Below are 25,759 nucleotides of genomic sequence, written 5' to 3'. Positions count from 1 at the left end.
ATCTTATAGTGTGACCCTGAGCACATCCAGTGGAAAGGAAAATGAAAAAATAACAGCTAATATTTATACATTTCCAATGGCTTTAATTTGATGTGATTACAAACATTTATATTTTGCTCATAATGTTGAAGAGAAGATGGTAAAGAAATATTTCCTTTACATAAATGAAAGGCCTTTAAAAATATCTTTAAGTCTTGGGGATGTAATATATAGTAGCGTGGGGATTGTAGTTAACATTCCTATGTTGCATACTTGAAGGTTGTTGAGTAGTTCTTAAAAGTTTTCATCACATGAAAAAATTTTATAACTATATGTAGTTTTGAATACTAACTAGATTTACTGTGCTGCTCATTTTGTAATATATTGTTGTTGTTCAGTCACTCAGTTGTGTCTGATTTTTTGCAACATCATGGACTGCAGCACGCCAGGCTTCCCTGTCCTTCACCAACTCCTGGAGCCTGTTCAAACTCATGTCCATTGACTTGGTGATGCCATCCAACCATCTCATCCTCCATCGTGGCCTTCAATCTTTCTCAGAATCAGGTTCTTTTCCAATGAGTCAGTTCTTCGCCTCAGGTGGCCAAAGTATTGGAGCTTTAGCTTCAGCATCAGTCTTTCCAATGAATATTCAGGACTGATTTCCTTTAGGATGGACAGGTTGGATCTCCTTGCAGTCCAAGGGACTCTCAAGAGTCTTCTCCAACACCACGGTACAAAAGCATCGATTCTTCAGCGCTGAGCCTCCTTTATGGTCTAACTCTCACATCCATACATGACTATTGGAAAAACCATAGCTTTGACTAGATGGACTTTTGTTGTCTCTGCTTTTTAATATCCTGTGTAGGTTGGTCATAGCTTTGATAGCTTACAGTGAACAGTATCAGATTCCTGATCTCCAAAGAAGAATTAACTTTGGAACCAGAGACCAGGCTTGATCACTCAAGAGCTTTTGTGTAGTGGAGTTTTATTAAAGTAAAAAGGGACAGAGAAAGGTTCGGACATAGACATCAGAAGTGGGACGGAGAGTGCCCCCTTCACTAGTGTTAGCAAGGGAGTTAGATACTTTTTAAATTACTTATTCAGTTCAGTTCAGTTCAGCCGCTTAATCATGTCTGACTCTTTGAGAGCCCATGAATCACAGCATGCCAGGCCTTCCTGTCCATCACCAACTCCCAGAGTTTACCCAAACTCATGTCCATCGAGTCGGTGATGCCATCCAGCCATCTCATCCTCTGTCATCCCCTTCTCCTGCCCTCAATCCCTCCCAACATCAGGGTCTTTTCCAATGAGTCAACTCTTTGCATGAGGTGGCCAAAGTATTGGAGTTTCAGCTTCAGCATCAGTCCTTCCAATGAACACCCAGGACTGATCTCCTTTAGGATGGACTGGTTGGATCTCCTTGAAGTTATTACAATAAATCAAAAAAATGCCTCAAGTTTTAAAACTTGGCTAGACCCACTCCCACAATTTAAATTTTAGTATAACAGGATTAGAATTTAACAATAGAAAGATCCTACTAGACCCACTCCCATAATTTACATTTTAAGATATCAGGATTAGTCAGAAGGTTTTCAGGAAGGAGAAACTGTCCTCAAGCAGGATACATTGTTGTATAATCCCTAGTATACAATAAACTGAGTTGTTTGTTGTATAATCATCAGTTCTAGGCTTAAAGAAGAAGAAGAAAAAAAAACATTTTATGTGACTAACACTAAGGAATGTAGAGGAAAAAAATTAAGTTTGTCCTTTCCTCGTCCTTCTTGAGAACCCCAGGCCCCTTTCTCCTCCTCCAGGACCCCAGACTTCTTATCAGTTTGCCTAAGAATTGACTCTCTCAGCTTTTCTTCCAAGGAACAAGCATCTTTTAATTTCATGGTTGCAGTCACCATCTGCAGTGATTTTGGAGCCCAAGAAAATAAAGTCTCTCACTGTTTCTATTTTTTCCCCATCTATTTGCCATGAAATGATGGGACCAGATACCATGATCTTTGTTTTTTTGAATGTTGAGTTTTAAGCCAGCTTTTTCACTGTCCTCTTTCACCTTCATCAAGAGGCTCTTTAATTCCTCTTTCTGCCATAAGGGTGGTACCATCTGCATATCTAAGGTTACTGATGTCTTTCCCAGCAATCTTGATTCCAGCTTGTGCTTCATCCAGCCTACCCTTTTGCATGATGTACTCAGCATATAAATTAAATAAGCAAGTCTACTCCTTTCCCAATCTGGAACCAGTTTTTGTTCTCTGTCCAGTTCTAACTGTTGCTTCTTGACCTGAATACAGATTTTTTCAGAAGGCAGGTAAGGTGGTCTGGTATTCCCATCTTTTTAAGAATTTTCCAGTTTGTTGTGATGCACACAGTCAAAGGCTTTAGCATAGTCAATGAGGCAGAAGTAGATGTTTTGTCAAATCAGATCTCCTTTGTGGTTGTTGTTCAGTTATGAAGTCCTGTCTGACTCTTTGTGACCCCAAGGACTGCATCACGCCAGGGTTCCCTGTCATTCACCATCTCCTGGAGCTTGCTGAAACTCATGTCCATCAAGTTGGTGACACCATTCAGCCATCTCACCCTCTGTCGCCCCCTTCTCTTTCTGCCCTCAATCTTTCCTAGCATCAGAGTCCTTTCCAGTGAGTTGGCTCTTCACATCATGTGGCCAAAGTAAAATCTCCTCAGTAGCAAGGAAATATATCAAGAAATGAATACCTTTTTTTTTATTTCATTATTTTCAGTTGAGTGCTAACATAAATGGAATGCATGTGAATAATTTTATAATAGGGAAATTTATCCAGAGGGGTTAAAAAAAAATGAGATTTGAACTTCTTTTTTTAAGATCTGAACTTGACAAATCATCCATCCTGACAAACCCTCCAATGTCTAAGAAGAAAAACCAAATAAGTAAATTAAATATTTAAAACAGAAAATTGCATTTTAATTTAGGTCAAACGCATGATACAGTAGAATTGGATTTTGATGAGAATCTTTAAACACATTGCATCGTACACTGGCAAGTTCAAAAGGTACAGCACACTTGCATGAATATTACAGTTTCTATAGTGCAATACTACTTTCCATTTCGTGTAGCAGTTTAGAACTATCTTTTTTTTTTTCTACTGACCAGTTTTAACTAAATTGCTTTAACATTGGGCCACCAAGAAGGTCTTAAAACCCATTGTGTTTGCATACAGATGCTACTGAAGCTATTTTCATGAAATACATGGAAGTGTATCCTTCTTATGAGGTCTAATATAAAAATCTCCCTGTTCTAAGTATTATGAATGGCTATGTATCACTTTCCTTAAAAAGAAAAGATTTAAAATATATATATTTATATATTTATATATATATATATATACACACACACATGTATTATGTTTCATTCCCTTCCTTGATTGTTTGGAAGTTAGACTGACAGACCTTCCTCTAGATAAAATACAGGACCTTACAGCATGAATTTTGGATAAAAATCTCATTCCTGATTCTACTTTATTTTTAACTGTTTTCCTTTTATTCAAATATCTTCACCTACGACATCATGCTGAACCACTGAACTAAAATAACAAAGAGAAGAGTGCCTGGCAGACTCTGGGTACCCAATAAATATTTGTTGAATACATGAAATATATCTTGCTTTCTTTGTTTCTTTGACTAATTATTTTTGGGGGGAAAGGTTAGGGAAGTCATATAAATTATCTTTAATGTTTGACATTATTGTTTACATTTAATATCATTTCATATGCTTCTCGCCTATGAATAAAACCTTTAATTTAATATTATTGTTTACTACTGATCTGTTTTTTAACTCTGTTTCCATGAAGACGTGAGTGAAAATCCTGCACTGTTACACAAGAGTACTGAGACAATAAAGAACGGAAAGCTACTCTTTCTTGACTGCAGGTTTACCTGGTCATGGGTAGTTCCTAAGTCCAAAGCCACTTCAGCGAGCTGAAGGGAGAGTTCAGAAGGTAATATAGTATAAAGACCAAGGTACTTATTCTTCTGTTCTTCAGCCATTTTTTCAACATTCTGTTGGTGATTTATGGCTTCTGTTAGGAGAATCTGAAGGAAAGATCAACATAGGAAATTTCTAGGAGCCAGATAAGGAAATTGATTTTTACACATACAGAGACAAGGATATGTATGGTTCCTCAAAATTGGATTAAGTGTAGAATTAGAGAAACACATTTACAAAAAACAAACATTTCCTTAGTCTCTAAATAAGAAGCATGTCCACTTTATATGGAACAAAAGAATGTCCAATGAACTAACACTAAGAGCCTTTCATGTAAAACATTTCTAAAAGATTTCACTTCAATATCTCATTGAATATAAACAAGAATATGTGATTAAAATCAGCACTGTTTTTTTAAATGATGAGTCTAGGGAATGAATTTTGTACCTTAAGTTCTTCAAGTTGAGCATCTATTTCTATTGTTGGATTTCCCAAGTATTCCTTCGTTTCCTGAACCCAAGATTTTACTGAACTGATGTGTGTCTCCACCACTTCTCGTTCCTTGAGCTCTTGCTTTACTATCTTCCCGTTCTTCTTGACTTTCTCCTGCATGCTTTAGAAACATTAAGGGAAGAAAGCAGACATGGATTGAAATGAAAGGAAACCTCCAGTACATGACATCATATTGTCAAAAACAGATGTTAAAAAGTAAAACCTTCTATTTTTTTCCAAGTAAAGACACTTCCCCCAAACTGCCAGATAATTTTCAGTAACATTTAAACTTACTTTAAATACAACAAGAATACACTTAATGTGAAGTGAATGATTTATCCCTGGAAAATGGAGAGCTGACATACTCCCATGCCACTATACTGCAATCCATTTTCCTGTCTAAAATAACCTGGAGATTGTCTGATTTTTTAAATTTCCTTTTTGGAAATCTACTTATATGGTACAGAATCATCAGCCCTAAAAATTAATGTATAATTGGAATATTTGTGCCTATTAGAGACTAGCCTTTAAATAAAGAATCAAATTTTGGATATTTTATGACTAATAATGCTCAGCATCCAAATTATAAGTCTTTATTTGAATTGACATAATTTGGTTGCAAAGTTTGAATAAGTGGAGTCAGATTATCCTGAATTCATCTATAATTGAAGGGGTGAATGTGGGATACATATGAGTGATATATTACTAGGGCCTGGCAACCCCGTTCAGTATTCTTGCCTGGAGAATCCCCATAGACAGAGGAGCCTGGTGAGCTGCTGTCCATGGTGTCGCAAAGAGTCAGACATGACTGAGCAACTAAGTACACATAATATTAGTCAATTCAGGAGTTAAACTATATAGTGACATTTCCTCTTTGGTCCAATAAGTAAATCAAGCTGGTTATATATCATTAAGATTAACTTTCTCTACATTCACTATCAGTAAATAACTCTTATTTACCTGGACTTTGGTATCATCCTTGCTCTAATGTCTCTGTTATCCAATTTAGCCAATGAGTAATCAAGATTTATCAAAACCAAATCTCAATATCTCCCAACTGTGAACCTTTCAAGCTTCATCTCTCATGAATTACCCCATCACCCAAGAGTTCCTTAAAAGTGCTTACTACCAAGCTGGCTTACTTGCTGTTCCCTTGTCTTCAGAACTCTCCTCCTACCTCATTGGCTGGTTCAAACCTGCTTAGTTTTCAACTTAAATATCCCTTCTGAGGGGAAGCCTGATTTGACTCCTCTCCTAGGTTAATTGCCTCTGCTTTGATTTCATTTAGCTCCCTTTAAATGCTCCACCTAAATGTATCTTTAGCTGTCTACCTCTGCTGCTTGACTGCAAACTGCCTGGAGGTAGAGATTGAATCTGTGTGCTTCATCACTACATTTCTAATATGACTCGATATGTGCTAGATAGCAAGGATGATAGGAATAGATCCCCATGTCTTTAAGGCGGCATGGTGGAGCTCCCCCAAGACTCTTAATACCACATTTGTCCCTTTGGGTCATGGCCACATTTAGAAACAGAGAATGAGGGCAGGTGTATAGTTACTTCAGGCACCGGTCCTGCATGGCTGTGATCTCCTGCACCGTGGGTGGCTCTCCCCCAGGGGATGGTGTGACTCCATCCTGGAGCATGCTCAGCGCTTGTTGCCGCAGCATCCCTAAGGCTGACTGTTGCCGTTCCAGCTCCAGGATGAATGTGTCATGGTATTCAAGAAGAGTTACGAGTTCTGCTTTTGAGGCCTTCTCTGCTGAGCTTCCCGGTAATTTATCTTGCAGCTGATCAATCATTTCAGAGGCTTTTTTAACCTGATGACAAATGCACACACTATGAAGTTCAAAAGTAAATAAAATGAAAAAGAGAGGACTATTCCAACAAATGCCACATTTGATGCTAAAAACACTGATGCACGGTAGAGACGATGGTGTCAACTCTAAATCTTGGGAAGCTAAAACATGAACAATTCTCTTAACATGGAAGAAAAGACCACTTCTATTATTCTGGGTTTCAAGATTTAATCTCAAAATAATGTTAGGGCAATCAGGGACTTCATAACATAGAAAAGGGTTTAATTTTATTTTTTACTAAACAGATAAGAGAAAGACTCTTCTCAATATTTATGTTAACATGAATATGTGCCTTTGAGTCAAAGGATGATGTGGCTTAAAACACTGAACCCTGTTTAAAAAATAGAAGATAGTAAACATGATTTGAAAAATGACTTAAATTCCTTCCTTATTTCATGGAAAGACAAAGTGTTTTGCGCTTTTTCAGGGCCAGGAAAGAAAATTTCACTAGGAACCCCACAAATGAGGCAAAATTGGCTTGCTCTCCTCTCAATATGCAATTGCTTGGTTTCTTTCTTTCTTATTAAAATAAATGGGCCTGGACTTGGGACCGAACTGCACACTGCATTATGTATTTTATTTCATGATTTGGTTTTCAAGTCATGGAGACAGAGATTTTTTTTTAAAAGGCTTTTTACTTTCATAAAGCCAATTTCAAAAAAGGGACAAAACATTGCTTTCAAGATACATTCTCATCAGTGAGGAGACACTACTTTGAGCCCATCAGTAATGGTGATTACCTTATTGTTAAAGCTCGTCCACTCATCCACTGCATCTTCCAGTAACTTCTCCTGGTCCTGGGCCACAGCACGGAGCCGCGTCCAACGCTGCCAGACAGCTGTTGTTGACCTGCTTATGGCTGCTTTGCTGGCATCATTTCCGGTTCTTTCCAGTTCTGAAGCTTCACCCTCTAAAGCCACGATTTTCTCATGGAAAGAGTTTATTACTGACACTAAAGCCTGGAGTGGGAACAGGAGAAAAGAAGTTGAAGGGAGAGATGATTTTTTTCAAAAACTCAACAGATTTTGGTAAAGTCCAAAATCACCTGCAAAAGAAAATGTTCCTACATACATTTATTTTCCTCTGTTAATTCTTACTTTTACATTTAATTTGTAATTGAGTTAGGCGTGAGTTTTCTAAAGCAGCACAGTGAATACTTATTAAAAAGTTGACATGCTATCTATCTGACTGACATTATCCCATTTTTTTAAATTAGCAAAGGTATAAGTGAACAGAATTTAATATTTAAGTATGTCACATTCAACTTTATATTGCTGTGATATATGAGTGAAACTCAAGTTGTTAACTTTTGAATTTCAATTGAAGTAATCTAAGTTACATCAGAAAGTATTTACTGAAATCTACTGTGTCACATCTTATCAGAAGCAAATGTCTCTCAATGTACCTTTTTAAAGCTAGCTATGCTTTTCCAATGGAATGCTAAATGAGTGACAGCACTTAATTAAGTTAAAATTGCTCTGAAATGTGGTTAAACACATCCTTTTTTTGTTTAAGAAGCCCTCGTGGGAACGAGGATTTATTGACTTGTTTCTTGAACTACCATAGTGCAAAGACCCGTTACAGCTACAATGACAAGACTATTAAAAACAACAACAGCAAACTAACCTTATGTTCTGACAATTTTTCTTCTGCTTCATGACTGGAAGAAGTCTTCAATAAAGAAAACTCAGACAATTTCTTTTCAGCTTCATTCATCAATTCGATAACCTCTTCCCTTGCTTTCTGATAATCCTGCCATTGAGCTGCACATCTTGAAAAAAATCCAACAAAAGTCAAGAGACAACTTAAAATCACACATTTCTATGCAAGAGCTCTGAGGTCAACATGTCTAGGGGTACTCAAGAGAATGAATTTACATGATAATCTACATCCTTCGGCTCCTGCTCCTTCTTAGTTGCTCAGTCATGTCTGACTCTTTGTGACCCCATGGACTGTAACCCACCAGGCTCCTCTGTCTGTGGGATTTCCCAGGCAAGAATACTGGAGTGAGTTACCATTCCTTCTCCGGAGGATCTTCCCAAGCCAGGGATCAAACCCCAGTCTCCTGCATTGCAGGCAGATTCCTTACCATCTAAGCCTTCAGCGAAACCCCGGTGTACATCCTTAGTGTGTTAGTCTCTCAGTCATGTCTGACTCTTTACGACCCCACAGACTGTAGCCCAGCAGGCTTTTCTGTCTATGGAACTCTCCAGGCAAGAATATTGGAGCGCATAGCCCTTCCCTTCTCCAGGAGATCTGCCCGACCCAGAGATCAAACCCAGGTCTCCTGCATTGCAGGCAGATTCTTTATCATTTGAGCCACCAGGGAAGCCCATGTACATCCTTAATGCATTCAAATTTTCCATATGAAAACCCATTTCACTAGAATATAAAGAACAAAGTAATTTCTGTACCTCTGCAAGAGCTCTAACTGGGCATGTGAATCCTGCATTATCGTCTGGCTCTTCTCTTCCAGGGAGGCCATTTTCTGTGCTAGGTCCTCTTTTCCATTCGGCTTGATGAGTGGGTCCAGCTTGGCTACCAGGCCTTGAAGCTCTTCCAGATTGCTGTGGAACTGATCCTCTGCACTAAAAAATTCCATGTGGCTTTTGAGACTCTCCTCCGCACTCTCCACATCTAGGCCATTGCCTGTCAGTTGTAACATTTCATGAGCATCCTCAAGCCAGTCGTTAGCAGCTTGAAACACTTGATAGTACCTTTGACACTGACTGTATATTTGAGTCAAGGTAGTCTGAAAAACAGCAAGAGCAAACACAGTAAACGCTCGTTTGCAAAGTGTTTCCCAAAAACAGTTTCACCTTCCATTTCCTTTCAGGTCTCAGTCTCGTGGTGGTATGTCTGCAAGTGAATTGATAAGCTGGTGACATTTGTTTTTTATTATTCTCTACTTTCCCTTCAGCTCTTCTTGTTATAATTTTATTATCTCAGTTAAAATAAACAAGAAAGGTCATAGAATAGAAATTTATGATGGTTGTGAAATGTCCTCTCTCTAAAGAAAAAGTATAATGCTTAGCAATATGTGGCAGAATGAATATTCACCAAAGTGAAATAATGCCTTAGGTAGGGTGTGTGTTCTTAGTCACACTTGACTCTTTGCACTCCCATGGACTGTAGCCCATCAGGCTCTTTTGCACATGTAATTTTCCAGACAAGAATACTGGAGTGGGTTGCCATTTCCTCCTCCAGGGGATCTTCCTGATCCAGGGAGTGAGCCCACATCTCTAGCATCTCCTTGCAATGGCAGGCAGATTCACCTCTGTGCCACCTGGGAAGACCCAGTTCCTCAGGTAGGAAGGAGTATAACAATACCAGTGGGAATGTAAGCTGGTATAACCACTATGGAAAACAGTATGGAAACTCCTCAAGAAATTAACCACCAATATGATCCAGCAATCTCACTCCTGGGTATCTATCCAAAGAAAACAAAATCATTACCTCAAAGAGAAATCTGCACTTTCATGTTAATACCAGTGCTATTTACAATAGTCAAGGTATAGAAATAACCTAAGTGTCCATCCACAGATGAATGAATTAAAAAACAATACACATCTTGGAATATCTTGGCTGGTTGAAATTCCATAGAATCAGAAGGACTGAGAACAGATGTAGGGAAAATGGGCCAAGGTATTAAAGCAAGTAAACTTTTGGGCAGGGTAAGGTCCATAGGGTCGTACAGAGTTGGACATAACTGAAGCAATTTAGCACCCACTTTATTATTTATTACCTCTCCAAAAGGAGAGGGAGAGCCAAGGTGTTCCTGTGTTAAAATGAAAGTCATATCAACATGGAAATCACTTGAAATGAATACCATGAACATAAAAACTCACACCTGTTTGCTACTGTTCTTAGTTGCTTGCTTCATGCCTGACTCTTTGCAGCCCCATGGACTGTAGCCCACCAGGCTCCTCTGTCCATGGGGATTCTCCAGGCAAGAATGCTGAAGTGGGTTGGCATGCCCTCCTCTAGGGGAATCTTCCCAACCCAGGGATCAAACCCAGGTCTCCCGCCTTGCAGGCAGATTCTTTACCAGGTGAGCTGCCAGGGAAGCCCCACACCTGTTTACAAAGAAGCAAAGTGAGAAAAATGGAGCAGAAGCCCCATGGCACCCACCTGTCTGGTGCGGAGAGCTTCCTGCAGGGCCCCATCCAGCTCTGAGAGCTCAGCCAGCGTGCGCTGTAGGTCAGCGGAGATGAGCTCCTTGGCTCTCGTGAATTTCTCCTTCTCCTTGTTACTCAGCGCATTCATTATCCTCAGGCTGGACTGCACCTCTTCCTGATGGATCTGGACCTTTCTGATCTCCTCTTGGATGTCCCGCAGGTTCGGGTCCAGGCACAGTGGTCCACTCAGGGCCACCTCCACGCTCCGCAGCCACTCCAGAGAGCGGCTCAGCTCTGTCTGGAAGTCTCTACTCTGCACCATGCGGCTCTCACACTCCGTCACTGTCGCGCCAATGGCAGAGGTGAGCAGTTTTAACTCCTCCTGCCAGGCCTGGAGCTGATGCTTGGATTTCTCGTAAGCTGCGGGGTCGAGATGCGCAACGAGATCTTCGAGATGCCTAGTGACACGTTTTAGGAGAATTCCGGAATTCTGGAGGTTTCCCGCCAGGGAGTGATACACTTTGAGCTTCTCCTCTGCGGGCAGCGTCTCCTCGTTCACCTTGGACTGCTCCGTCCTCACAGCCTCTAGCTGTTTCTCCAGCTGGAGGCACATCTTCTCGTGTTCCTGGTAAGCACTGGTGGTGTCTTCTAAAAAGCTCACCCTCTGTTCTGTCTGTCGCTTCAGCCTGTGGTACAGGGTGACGAGCTGAGGCATCTTGTCCGGTTGCCATGGCTGCCCAGTGCTGCGAAAACTTTCTTTCTTCTGGTTCAGTTCATCCACAGCTTCGGCAAGGCCTGCCACCTCGCCCCCCAGAGCTTGCCAGCCATCCCGAAGAGACAGAGCCTCTTCGACGCTCAGGTGGCCAGGGATTTGGCTCATCCTGGAGAACTGGTCTTCAAGGTCATGCAGAGACTGGCTTGTCAACTCGATCAAGGAGGCATATTCTTTCCGAGCCAGCATCGCCTCTTGGACTTTATAGAACTTGTCTTTAGCCAAGTCAACGATCACGTTAAACTGCAGGGGCAGCGCATGGAGCTTTTCGTTGAGGTAGGAATGGTCCACTTCATTCAGCGTGGGCAGGATGGCCTGTCCAGTTCTCTGCAGGGAAAGTAGGAGGTTTTCATATTCTGGAGACTGTTCGAGAATGTGTTGGTATTTGGCCAGCTGTGTGTGCAGCTCAGCAGTCTCATTCATTAGATTGATCTCAGGAAAGGTAACGATATCTGCTTGTTTGAGCCAGTGACAGGCTTTATCAAAATCTTCCTTAAAATGCTTCCTAGAAACCAGATTTTTCTCCAGCTCTTGTAGCCGATGGCTGCACTTTTGTAAAACGGTGTCATAGACGCTCTGCAATTCCTGGAGCTTCCCTAGTATCTCACTCTTTTCCTGCTCTGTGACTCCTTTCATTAACTCGCGACCCTGGGCCCAAAGTCCAGTGACCTCGTTTTGGTAAGTCTTGAGGCTGGCTTGTGCACTCTTACATGTTTTCACTTGTTTGCTCACGTCATCCGGTAGCAGGCAGATATGTTCACGGAACATTATCTTGCGCTCGTGTTGCTGAATCTGGCTGGTCGCCTGGAACACCGCCATGAGAAACTGGGTTTTCTCGGACAAAGCCTTGTTTAAGTACTTCCGTCTTTGGCCCACTAAGTCACTGAGACTGCTCACGTGCCTTTGTGCATCAGACAGTGCCTTCTGGATTATCTGCCTCTCGTTGAGGCCAAGATCAGCCATCACCCTGTCAGCATCCTTCGTGAGAGATTTCAGGAGCATCTGTTTGGCTTCCAGTTCGCTGCAAATGGCAAGGTGATCCATGAGCAGGTTCTGAGCCATGTCAGGTGGGGGGCTCTGTTTAAGGGCCTCGGCAATGTTGGGCTGTTGCTCTTCTGCCCACTCCATCAGCTCCTGAAACCTGGACCGAACCACACTGAGCTCCTCCAGGTTGGTGATGGACACTTGGATTTTTCTTTTAACGAGGTCCTCTAGCTGAAACCAGCGTTGTTCAAGGTGACTCGTCTGTTCTTTGACTAATTCTTTGTCATCTAAATTCAGATGTTCTATCATTTTCTGCTTTTGTTCTTTCAGATCTTCAATGGCCTTCTTTCTCTCCTGCAATGCCAGGGCCAACTTTTTCAAAGCTTCCAGGTGAACAGCTGTACTCTCTGCATCAGATCTATATTTAAGCACATAAAGTCAAGTTAACTTTAGTCCATATCTGTGTTTGTTTGTATCATGTTAAATTGCACATTACCATCTTTAACTGGGTGTTCTTAGCTTAAGAAAGAAAGAAAGTGAAGTCGTTCAGTTGTGTCCGACTCTTTGCGACCCCATGGGCTGTAGCCTACCAGGCTCCTTTGTCCATGGGATTTTCCAGGCAATAGTCCTGGAGTGGATTGCCATTTCCTTCTCCAGGGGATCTTCCCAACCCAGGGATTGAACCCTGGTCTCCCGCATTGTAGACAGACGCTTTACCGTCTGAGCAATTCGTGGCTTATTGGCAGAGATTCTGTAGTTACTATGAAATATAGTGTTAGTCACTCAGTCATGTCCAACTTTTTGTGGCCCCATGGACTGTAGCCCACCAGGCTCCCCTGTTCATGGGATTCTCCAAGCAAGAATACTGGAGTGGGCTGCCATTTCCTTCTCCATTATAGAGTATAAGACCCATATATTTCCATAGCAGAAGTTGAACTAAGATAGTTTGCCTGGATACTTCTCTGCTCTTCATTGTTTAGCTAAGGCTGCCCTCTCATCACATCTGACATGTACTTGTAGCTTCTTCCTCTGGATTTCATCAACAGAACAGCAACTGCATGGTAACAAGACCCCTTGATGATTTGTGGAAACACAAAATACTGAAAAACACTGATCTACTGCATTCTTGACAATGGCACTGAAAGGAATTAAATGATCTGTGATTTCTGTGCTTTCCTGAGAGAAGTTCCAGCAAACAATCCAGTGGTAGACAACATGCCATGTTTAAGCTATAACCAATGACTCTAACAGCTGCTCATTGGTATAACTCAGATATTTTTTATATATCATTAGAAGCTTTAAAAGTAAGTGTGAAATGCAAAGAATTCTCATGCTGTTGACTACAAGACACATATGAGAAAAACTGAATCTTAGAATCTTTTTCACTTACAAAACAATTAGTTCTTAAGTATGAGGAAGAGTGTTGGGAGAGTATATGATGACTTCCGTTTGAGACATATTGTACTGCTCTTAGTCACCCAGTTCTGTCTGACACTTTGCAACCCTATGGACGGTAGCCTGCCAGGCTCCTCTGTCCATGGGGATTCTCCAGGCAAGAATACTGGAGTGGGTTGCCATGGACATATTAAGTCTGTCGTGTTTGTGGGTTAACCAGACCCAGGTGCTGCTGTCAGTCTGAAATACAGGCTTTTGCTGACACTGGATTTATCCCAAAGACTAATAAAATGTTGAGCATCAAGAAAAAGTAAACACATCAGAAAGTAGTGTACTTCCCCTAAAACAGAAATCCACATAAACAAAAAACCCACGATTGAATTACACCTAAAATATGTTTTCAGTTTTAATTGCTACAAATTACTAAATCTGGGCAGAAAAAGTACAGATTTTAATAAATCATAGCGATCAGAATTACACAAAGATTTCTATATATGACTCTGTGTATGTGGGTGGGGGGTGGTGAGGGAATCCTTTTCAAAGAAAAAGTTAAGAGGTGTTCAGTTGCTATAAAATCAAATAGTGTTAGTCGCTTAGTCATGTCTGATTCTGTGATTCTATAGACTGCAGCTTTCCAGGCTCCTCTGTCCATGGATTTCCCAGGCAAGAATACTGGAGTGGGTAGCCATTTCCTTCTCCAGGAGATCTTCCCAGCCCAGGGATTAAACCCAGGTCTCCTGCATTGCAGGCAGACTTTTGACCATCTGAGCCATCAGATTATTCACTAAGTTCTAGAATACCACAAGTACAAGAAAAAACTAGACTGAATTACACAGAATGTGTTACTTCACAGAACTGGCAAGAAAGCTATGGAACTTCTTTCAAGAAGGATTCGTGTCCTCAATTTACAGAGTCCCATATCAGGTAATTAAAACTAGAAATATTCTTGGGATGTACTTTAAAGTCAAAGTATAATAGCCCTGAAATATTCCTTGAGGTCACAGGTAGAATCAGTGCTGTTTTCAAGCATTTTCCTTTTGTCCACTGCTTAAAGTAATATTGGGTGAGGAAAATTGTGATTCTGTGTGCATACGATCACACTAGACTCTTAATAATGTTTTATCAGTATTTAAATTTGATTTATGCATTCATGATAGAAAATGGATGTTTAAAATGTAAGAAAGATACTTTTGATTTTTATAGAAATTAAGAAATTTCTGGCTTAGCATTTTGGTGACCCACTGGAGAACCGCTATTACCTGGCTAAGTTATCCCATTCTGTAGTAAATTTTTCTAAGAACCCTTCGACAATGTTCATACGGTCGTGGTAATCTCGTGTTCTCTGGAGATCTTCTTCTCTTTGCAAGCACAGATTGTTGGACTGAAGGCACAGATCCAGCCACTGGTCATTTAAATGGCTTATTTCCTTGTGTTCAGGGGACTCTTGCTTCTTGGTCAACTCATCCACTTTCTCCGTAATAGTGTTCACCGATGCCTGTTTGCACTGTAGCTTCTTAACAAAATCCTAAAGGATAACAACAATAAAATAAACAATATGTTATAACCCACTCCCCAAATAAATACAGATTGAAGCACAGATACAATACCTCTGAACACTTTAAGTAACTGAAGAGTGTATACTGAGGGGCAAAGAGAAAGCCATCATGCTTTCTTATAAACACAAATTTCCAAGTATATAAGAGTCAAAGGGAAACTGTGGTATCTTCTTGTGTTACTTCAGAAAGTAAAAAGAAAAACTGATAAATGTGGAACAATATTGTAGTCACTAAGAGAAAAAGTTAACATTTTATCTTAAAGTGTATCCTTAGTTTTCTAAAAAAATTTTAAGGTTCATGGTTTTCCAAAAAATCTAATTTATCTCCAGGAGATATATCTTCTGCTGGAGACAACATTCCAGCAGAAAATATAAATTACTGATTATCACAGGGAAAATATAAATCTTAAAGTTTGTTAAAAGTCTGGTACAACTTCCATTCAGGTTAATTTAATAATTTTCTATTGCATTTTAAATATATAAATATTTTATTACATTTAAGTTTGCTATGTTAATACATATATATTACATATTATATTCATTTATTTATTGGCTGTGCCATGTGGCTTGCAAGATCTTAGTTTCCCAACCAGGGACTAAACCCAGGACCCAGCAGTGAAAGCACCGAATCCTAACCACTGAAGTGCCTAAATATACATTTAATAAATTGATACATTTACAGTCCTACAGCTTTAGCGATTTTTGTGATGAGACGCTAATAAATAGTAAGGCTCTGTGTTTGTTTAATGATACAGCTTTCTGGTTCTGCCAGCTGAACTATAGTTGCTTTGTTCATAAACAAGCTACAGAGTGAATGTCCTTCAAAGCAAGTAGCCAATGGGAGCTCCAAAAAAATATCTGAATATTGACTTTCTGATCTGTACTCTTTTGGTACTAAATGAAAGTGGTTCTGATTCTGTCTTATTCTTTAACAATGTGTAAGGACTGGCTGACACACACCCATGCTGTTGCCTCTGTTTCCCCTGGAGACACGTGAATTCCTACCTTTACTTGAGACACCATGTTCTGTGCGATGTTTAGCTCCAGTTCTGAGTGCCTCCTCTTCATATTCTGCAGCTGCTGATCGGCATCCTGGAGGTAAATCCAGAGCTCAGCCTTCATGTGCTTGATCTCCTCCCAGCCCTGAGTTAGGTTCTGTGCCTGGGCAAGCCTTTGTTCAATCTGGAGAAAACACAGAGGCAAAAGTCAGCGGCAATAGACAGAAACATTTATGTTCAGTGAATCAGCCTGTCCATGTACGCAGACCCATACTTGGGTGCACACACAAACACACACACACACACACACAGTGACAAATGCCCCCCAAATTATTTGCTCCAAGAAAAACAGATTTTATGTTTCGGTTTTCTGAAGACTTTCAGCATCGAAGACTTATGCCATATGATTTCAATCAATACTGTGAGGCTTTAGAAGTTCTACCAATTATTTAGGTCAGAAGCTGCCCTGATGGTTTCTCACATTGGGCATTTCAGTAGACACAGCTGTTTGACAGACTCATCAATGTGGTCTTGGGGTTAACTAGAAAAGACTTACATTGTTCTCTATTGCACATTTGCTGATACCTTTTATAGAACACTGAGTTATTAATGTTTTGGATATATGTTTAGATCTGCTTCACTGGTTTTTGAAATCATGCAACTTTTTTCAATAAACCATGTCTGTAAAAAATATAGAAGCTATATCATCTTTCTTAAAGATATAAAAACAGACTTGCTCTGGTAATATAGTAAAATATAAAAGTAAAAAAAATGCTATTTTAATTATTTATATTATAATTATTTATATTTATTTCTTTTTTCCTTTAGAATATTTTACTCTTCTGGAATATTTAATCAATTAAATACCAAAACCGGGTCTTTTTTTTTTTTTTTTTTTTAATCCAAACACATTGAGTTGCAGAGTTTAAGGCAGCAGCAGAAGGCACATGACCTCTATGGTGCCATCTATCTGCTGAGCACAGGTACTGCTGGTTCATCACAACTCTGTCCAAAAACCCCAAATACAGCTTCAGTATCCTTATCAACAGCATCCTCAGCCACTGCTGCTGACTTAGAAGGGTCATGACAGATGCTTGCTATCCTAAGAGAATGCAAGTGTCAGGAGTCCCTTTCATACTAAGTACGACCCTTTCATACACACTTTATGTGACTCTTCATCCATATGTATGAAGTCCCTTTCATACATTCTTTAGGTCACACTAAGTATGACCTAAAGAAAAATGATGGAAAAGAACAACAACAACAAAATGATCAGAAAGAAGAAGAATGCTAATTGAAGAGGAAAGAGAAGAGGAAAGAGGCACAAATGTTCAGCAGTTCAGTGGGACTAAATATTTCAGTTCTGTTTCAGAGGCGTCAGTATCACAGTGTGCCTATTTTTCTGTGACTCAGTTGAAATTCAATACATACTTATTATAATGCCTGAAGGAGCGTTATAGCAAGAATAATCCAAAGAGAATTTTTTTTTCACATCTAATTTAGCAGCAGCAACGTGCAAGCAAGAGAATATGATCAAACAGACATATCCAATGTCACTTTTTTTTTTTAACTTTTTACCATTTGTTCTGTTTGTTGAATGTCTTTTGCTGTGGTTTTCACTGAAGAGTTTGACAGGTCACACATGGAGCAAAGGAGATCTAGGTAGGTCCTTGCTTGTTCTTGCAAAGCTCTGAAGTGTTTGACCTCAAAAAAAAAAAAAAAAAAATTGTCAGAGTGCAAGAGAGGCATGCTATATTTAGATAGCAAATATTTGTACATTTGCGGTATTTTGTTGACATTTCAAAAATATACTCAGTGTTTTCACCATTGTTATAAATGGCATATATTAAGTACTCAAAAGAAAGCTTTCAAAGCACATTGGCAGGGAGCCATTTGTCCACCAGCCATTTCTTATTCTAATTAGTCTGTAAGTTCTGGGAAAGGGGAACACCCAAGAAACGTCCACAATTGTTGCAGATTCTCTGTTCACATTCTAGCTTGTGTTCAATTTCAGAGAATCAATAGACTACTCTGGTCTCTTTCTTAACATGTTTTGCATATTCTGTAGACATAAAAGGTTATTGTGCATTTATTTGTAGGTTTCACTGGAGTTTGGTGAAAATGCACACGGCTGGGCTCTTTTTCTCTGCAGAAAATTCACATAGTGTCTTCCCTTTTCATAAGCCCAAGACAGGCATCTCCAGGTGAATCCTTGAATTACACACAGAAGCACAGAGAAATGTGTTTCTTTGAAGATGTTTAGAGGCCCTGCAGGTTCTGTTTTAGATGCTAAGCATACAGCAGTCTCCAAAACAAAACGGTTGCTCCAGTGGAGCGTACACGAGAAAGACAGATAATACATAAACACAGAAACACATATGCAGTGCAGTGTTTGGTAGTGATAAAATAAACACCATGGAGTAAGGTAAGGGTTCAGTCCAGTTCAGTTCAGTCGCTCAGTCGTGTCCGACTCTGACCCCATGAACCGCAGCACACCAGGCCTCCCTGTCCATCACCAACTCTCGGAGTCCACCCAAACCCATGTCTATTGTGTCAGTGATGCCATCCAACCATCTCATCCTCTGTCGTTCCCTTCTCCTGCCCTCAATCTTTCCCAGCATCAGGGTCTTTTCAAATGAGTCAGCTCTCGGCATCAAGTGGCCAAGGTAAGGGTAGGGAAGTATTAATATAATGAAGAAGCACTGTTACTTTGGGATGAATGTACCCCCAAGACCTCTCTGAAAAAGAGCCTTGAGTTGTAGAGGGAGCAAGTCATGCCATGGGGTAGGAGCATTCCAGGCAGTCGGGGGTGATGGGTGATAGCAAGTGCAAAGCTCCAGGCTAAAGCAGAGGAACCTAGGTAGGAGCAGAGTCTAAATGATAGGCAAGGGCCAAAGCATGGAGGACCTCACAGGGACACTGACCATACATCCCAATTTGCAGAGTTTATATTTTTATGCCTTCTCAACTGTGGCACTATTGACATCTGAAGACAAATCATTCTTTGCTGTGAGACTGTCCTGTGCATGGCAAGATGTTCAACAGCATCCCTGGCTGATACCAGAAACATCCCCACCAGTCAGAGTTATGACAACCAAAACTGTCTTCAGAGACTGTTTTAAATTTCCCCTGGGCAACAAAATCACCTCTCCTTTTTGGTTGAGAACCACCAGTCTAATCTCAACTGCAATTATGAAAAGTGGCCTCCTTATTAGCAAATATTCATTTTTGGAAAACAAATTATTCAACCAAAGTATTCACTGACTGTAGTAAGAAATTTGGAATTTATTCTAAGTGTGATTGAAAGGTCGGCTTCCCAGGTGGCTCAGTGGGTAAAGAATCTGCTTGCCAATGCAGGAGTTGTCTAAGTTCAAATAGTTTTATATTTGTACCCTTTCCTGGGTCAGGAAGATCCCCTGGAGAAGGGCAAGGCAACCTACTCCAGTATTCTTGCCTGGAGAATCCCATGGACAGAGGAGCCTGGTGGGTTACAGTCCACAGGGTCTCAAAGAGTTGGACACAATTGAAGCAACTGAACATGCACACATGTGACTGGAAGGTATTGGGAGAAATGTTCCAACACAGGTTTAAAAAAATCATGCTTACTATGGAGTAAAGGCTGACACGAGCAGTGGAAGTAGGTAACCAGTTTTTAGGCTACTTTAGGAGTCAGATGAAAATTGATGATGGTGTGATGGAAGGTGGTGGATAGCAGAAGTGGTGATAAGTGGTTCTTATTACATCTTTGTGATAAATGGGGAAGGAGGTATAGACTGCAATTTGTATAGGATAAAGTAGACTTGCAGAAACATTAGGTGATTTTCCAAAATCATAGTTAATAAGACAGCCTAACTTTTTGACCTTTATCTTAGTGTCTTTTTCTCTGAGCTGTGTGGATTGCCCAGGTACATCATTCTCATGTAGATGTAATAAGCATAGATCAATTTCCCATTAAGTTAAAAGCAACACCTAAAGTTTTATTTGTTATACAAATTGACTGGTATTTCACTTCCCATTAGCATCATTAGCTGCTAACCTAAAGCACCCCACCATGTACCTGTGACTCAGAGAACATTATCTGTCCCAAACAGCTTTTGGATATAAGAAGAGAACAAGATATCAGGATTTTTATTTTATAAATGTATTTACTTTAAAAAGAATAGTAATTTATTTTAAAATTTACAGAGTTTGCCTGATTCTAAAAGCATTGGCCGCAACTTGTTGATTGTCGATGACAAAAGAGTTTCAGAAGATTTTTGCTAAAATCAACTTCAAGGGCAAATCTGATAGTGAAAGTGTTAGTAGCTCAGTCATGTCTGACTCTTTGCGACCCCATGGACGCAAAGAACCTAGCTTGCCAGGTTCCCCTGTCCATGGATTTCTCCAGGTAAGAATACTGGAGTGGGTTGCCATTTCCTTCTTCAGGGGATTTTCCCAACCCAGGGATTGAACCCAGGTCTCTCACATTGCAGGAAGATTCTTTACTATTTGAGCTACCTGGGAAGCCAAATCCGATAGGACTTTTTCTTATTCTCCCAAATTCATATGTTATGCCTTATAAAAACAAATGGCATTCTTATGGAATCCAGTCAGTCTGTCATTGACTGGTGGTAGTGGGGGCTACGTTATCATTACATATGCATTGAGTGTTTACCATGTGGGAGGCCCTGGGGGGTACACAGTGCGTCTGGGACCACGACCAAAGTCAACTGCAGACCATCGAAGCAGTTGATTTGGTGTTTCCAATACCTCTCATTCTCTTCTCTGGCTATTTTCTGAAGAGGGCAGCCTATTTTGAGAAATAGTGCAGAAAGGGCAGGAAGCAAAAACCAAACTATACAGTCATTGAATCTGGGCCCCTAGAAGGATCAGTGTCTTCCTGCAATCATGGCTAACGCAGGGAGACGTAGAAACTTCCTGTTCTAGGAAAGGTTCATTGGATTAATACTATTTTACCCCCTCTCTTTTAATTCTTTTTTTGGGAACAAAGGAGAAAAATCAAGCGTTGGTCTGGATTGTTCTGAATAAACTACACTGGAAACAAACAGCCATAAGATAATAAATGGCCTAAGAAACTCACAATCTAATGAAAAGGCAGAATGCAGACAATTTTTAATTCATTTCTTGATTCAAGGAAAGTCTAGATTTGTTTGTCCAGATTCTGTCCAGATTTGTCCAGATTCTATTCTTTACAAGGTATAATAGGTGCATTTCTGTGAATCATTTCATGACTTAAATAATGCAAATTATTTAAGCCAAAAGGCATATTTTGGAGGGATATAAACCAAACACATTCTCTTTGTGGACTAAATGAACAAGCATATTATTTTAATCTCAGTTTGAGGTAAAAAATTGAATTTTTACTATTATTTCATATCTGGCAGCAATAACCTTTATAATTAAATACCTTTGAAATATTTTCTTTGAACCACATAGAAAAGTTGCTTAGTTCAAAAGTTTTAAAAACATATCTCAAATATTCTGATGAAATCTCAGCAGCAACATTTTAAGCATGTAGATGTCAAATTAATATGCCACAGAATCCTTTACATGACAATATTTCATTCAGCATTCATTCGATAATTATTTAACAAGCAACTTGTTCTGTGCCAAAAAAGGTGAAGAGGCTAATTTTGCTTTTCTGTTAGCAAATCGGGTATATTATGGCATGGCATTTGAATTTCTTCATAACCTTCAGTCCTATAATCACTTAGGACATTAAGGCACAGAGAAATTCAATGGTTTATCCATGGTGACCCTACTGAGTAGGTACCTTTTGGGCACAGTGTCCATGCTCTACTTATTCTACCAGACTGATCCTTAGTTGTGTGTTCATCTTTCTGGCTAGAATGTGAACTTGACTAGGATCAAGTTCAGATCTTATTTATATTTTGATATTTAGCACAATTTGCACATAACAAGTACTTAGCATGTTTCCATCAAATGAATGAATCACAGTGTAATATAAACTTTCAGGAATCACAAACTACCTGCTTGACAGCTTCTGCCCTGCTAAGAGGAGGATTCGCGCCTGGCTTTAAATCTGGCTGAACCACAGAAAGCCAGGCCTGGCACTGCTGAAGGGTGTCTTGTCGACTAACGTGCTTCTGAAGTTCGTGTTCCAAACTCTGGTACACCTGAGACAGAACGATCAAGCTGCAGTTGTGAGAGCTGTTTTACATTACTGTAAATATCAGTAGAAGCAAATGAAACAAATCCACCATAAATGGATCCCCCTTTGCCATGCTCCCTGACATCGGACACACATCGATGGAGTTTGCATATGTTCCAAAATGTTGCAAAGCACGTGGGCCATGCCCCAGTTTCTAACTTCTCAACCCATGCATTACAACACTAATATCCTGATTATGGAAAGGGAAGGTGGGAAGGGTTAATATAACAGTAGAAATGTATTAAAATGTATAGAATCTTTGAAGTAAATTGGTCAAACCTAAACCAAAAGCTTTTGCAGCTTCTCCCGATTGTATAAAATTGCCCTTTTTGTTTAAATGAGGAACTAAAAGTAACAATAAACTGCCAGTTTATGAAAAGATAACCAATATCTCTCAGCTGAAGTGCTTCCTCTTTAGGGGTAGGGTAAATTGGAACTAAATTATAACACAGGGGAGGGAAGAGTTTGATGCCCTCATTTCATTCAGAAGCAATATTCCAGGACAACAATAGCCCAGAATAATCCAAAATTATATATCCAGAAAAATCCAACATTTTCTAATATGTCATTTCAATTAATAGTTCCTCAACCAGCCAAACAATTTTCATTTTATCCATAAAGACATGTTGAGAAACTTACAGGTTTCCTTCAACGTAAATATACCTATGATGGTTTTTTGAGCAAGTTACTCATCAAAAAAAAAAAAAGGAAAGAAAAGAATATGAGGTTGACTGACTTTTCTTTGGTTATTGAGAGAACAGAAGCAATAACTGAATTCTGCTTTTCTCTTTCATGTATTAAATTAATCATTTTATCTGCTATTGGGAATATCCCTTATTTTTATTATAAGCAGAACTAAAAAGAAAAAGGTATTTTGTTTTCTTTAACATTTTTTCAAACTTAAATTTAAGGTTCTGACTCTGCTTTTAGAATTTCATCTGCTTTTTAAACTTTTATTTCTAAAATATGTTTGTCTTTCAAACATTCACCACCTTTAAAAAAAAAATTGAGCTATATCCCTAATGCACAAAAAAAGCCTGCTACAAAGACGGTGTTCAATAAATCTATGTTGAGTGAGGGAATGAATGAGCTCACCAGAAAGTTTCATGCTGCCATTCTCCTTGTCTCATTCCCCTTTCCCCCTTCGTCATCTTCTGTAGTTATTGTTAGATTCCTTTATCCCTCTTTTTTTTTTTTTTAAATAAACAGTTTGAAAGTGAATTTTCCAAGTCTAGGGATCAACTAATAGCCCACATTTTTTAATTATCATAGTGAACACAAATAATTTTCCCTGTGTCACTTATATTTTTCTAGTTCTTACTCAATAGCCCAGCAACAAAAATACATGGACTTTTCTCAGTGTCATTTATAAATTCTAGAATAATAAAAAGTAACCCACTAATTTTACTTAGTTACTGTTAAAAAAGGCAATTCTTATGTATCTTAGACTTATATCTATAACATTAATGATTCCATTTTATTGGAAGAATACCCACTGAAGTATACTTCAAAATTGGTGCTTGCTTCTTTTCTCAATTTCTATATGAATACACAGAAATACTGAATTAGAGTAGAACCTCAGTTACAAAGGGTTAAAAAGAAAATAATTATTGTGAGACTTACAGAACAAACTTATTTTGGTATTATAGAATAAATGGCAAATTAGAAGTATTGATGGTATGCAAATAAAAACAAAAAATATTAAATTTTTTTTCAAAATCAATTCATGGAATAAAGGGATTGTGTACAACCAAATGTCTGAAATTCACTACTTCATCACATTAATCAAATATATAATATGTTATTTCTGTGTACACATAGACTGGGAAATCCATCCAAAGGATGAAGCATAAAAACTATTTTAAAAAACCTTCAGCCTGCACAGCCTTTCTCCTTAATTCTTCATCATTCTAGAATGTTCCAGCAGTACTTACCCTCTGGGCTGTACTGCAGATGGCTGAGTAACTGTCCTTTGTGCCCTGCAGATGAGCATGTACATTTTGTTTAAGTTTCGCTTGAAGGTGATCTGCACATTGGCTGATCAAATTGTCACCTTTAGTTTTAAGGTCATTCAAACGGTCTTCAAAACCAGCAATTTCTTCCATCATTGCCTTCAAAAATGAAACAAATACGCAGTTCTCATTATTCCATTTTTAGCCTTTAAATATTCTATTCACCAAACAAAGTTTAAGATCAATTATCTCACTGTTTAATATGTTTTTAAAAGAGTTTTGCAATTTGTCTTGGTATCAACACAATGAAATAAATGTCTCGGTGTCTTCATATCAACAAATTAAATAAAAAATGTATACTTTCAGGTTTCCTCCAATAATGGACTAAGTTACACAGAATGATGAAGTAACCTTTAAGAGTGAATTCATAAGACTGACCTCAGTTAGAGATCTGCTCCATGGAAATATTACCAGTGAAAAAGATGTCCATACATTTTTTAACTCTAAAAATTATAATTCTGGTATAAATTATATCTGTGTGTTGTGCTTAGTCGCTCAGTCATGTCTGATGCTTTGCAGCCCGCCAACTCCTCTGTCCATGGGGATTCTCTAGGCAAGATATTGGAGTGGGTTGCCATGCCCTCCTCCAGGGGCTTTTCCCAACCCAGGGATCGAAACCAGTTCTTCAGCATTGCAGGACGATTCTCTACTCTCTGAACCACCAGGGAAGCCCTAATTTATGTCTAAAATAGCCTAATTATATTTTAATTTAATTAACTAATGTCTAATTTATCTAATAATATGATATCTGATTTATGTAATAGCTTAATGTCTAAACTGTGTAAGATCTAATTTACATCTAATATTTATATTGATAAACGTAAAAACGTTTACCACTTAACATTTATTAAGCACTGATAGCCCAGGGACTGTATATAAGCCCTGATAAGTATTTATCATTATTATTGTTTTACAGATGAGGAGGCTGAAGCACGGAGAGATTATAAAACTTGTTCAAGGTCACACAAGTAGTAAATGGCAGAGCCTTGGCTTTGGACCCGTCTCTGCCTGACTCCGGTTCACACGCTATGCCCGCCTGTGTTCTCTAGTGAGCTTTCTCAGAGAGGGGGACTTAGAGAGGAGGACCCAACTTTTTCAAGTCAGGTTCTAACTTCCTTACTGCAATACAATGCTAGTGACTAGGGACACATTACAACACAAAGTTTCCTAGGCTGACACATCGATATCTAAGGGAAACCATGGTCCTCCAGCAGTGCAGGGTTCACCACTTTTTTCCCCAATGGTGCTGGGTTAACAGTTATTATACACGCCATATTGAAAAGAACCAATATATCTTCAGGCTGGAATGGAACCACTACATCATATGGTCACTGAGGCTATTTACTCAGTACCAAGTACACTGTATCATGTCGTTACTTTTCTGTTTGCATTTGCTAAATAAAATTTTCTCCTACAGATCTTGAAACCTGGAGTGGTTAACTGGTTTTCCTAAGAC

The 25,759-nt window shown here is 39.2% G+C and overlaps 1 protein-coding gene across 16 annotated transcripts in view; it reads right to left on the bottom strand.

Moving 5' to 3' along the window:
- The window catches only part of SYNE1 (spectrin repeat containing nuclear envelope protein 1), a 494,933-nt gene that overhangs the window by 202,667 nt on the left and 266,507 nt on the right, over positions 1 to 25,759 (bottom strand). For all 16 annotated transcript variants that reach the window (XM_044924087.2, XM_044924084.2, XM_044924085.2 and 13 more), the window contains 12 exons: positions 24,226 to 24,402; positions 22,110 to 22,256; positions 17,698 to 17,823; positions 16,127 to 16,303; positions 14,826 to 15,091; positions 10,429 to 12,589; positions 8,712 to 9,049; positions 7,924 to 8,068; positions 7,038 to 7,256; positions 5,999 to 6,258; positions 4,394 to 4,559; positions 3,898 to 4,053 (listed from right to left, as the gene is read on the bottom strand). In XM_044924087.2, the coding sequence (XP_044780022.2) occupies positions 3,898 to 4,053; positions 4,394 to 4,559; positions 5,999 to 6,258; positions 7,038 to 7,256; positions 7,924 to 8,068; positions 8,712 to 9,049; positions 10,429 to 12,589; positions 14,826 to 15,091; positions 16,127 to 16,303; positions 17,698 to 17,823; positions 22,110 to 22,256; positions 24,226 to 24,402 (4,338 nt within the window). The remainder of the gene's footprint in view (positions 1 to 3,897; positions 4,054 to 4,393; positions 4,560 to 5,998; positions 6,259 to 7,037; positions 7,257 to 7,923; positions 8,069 to 8,711; positions 9,050 to 10,428; positions 12,590 to 14,825; positions 15,092 to 16,126; positions 16,304 to 17,697; positions 17,824 to 22,109; positions 22,257 to 24,225; positions 24,403 to 25,759) is intronic.

This window comes from Bubalus bubalis, chromosome 10, assembly GCF_019923935.1.
Source record: "Bubalus bubalis isolate 160015118507 breed Murrah chromosome 10, NDDB_SH_1, whole genome shotgun sequence".
Classification (NCBI taxonomy): domain Eukaryota; kingdom Metazoa; phylum Chordata; class Mammalia; order Artiodactyla; family Bovidae; genus Bubalus; species Bubalus bubalis.
Note: the sequence above shows the minus strand (reverse complement) of the source record. Positions and strands in the feature narration are given on the sequence as shown.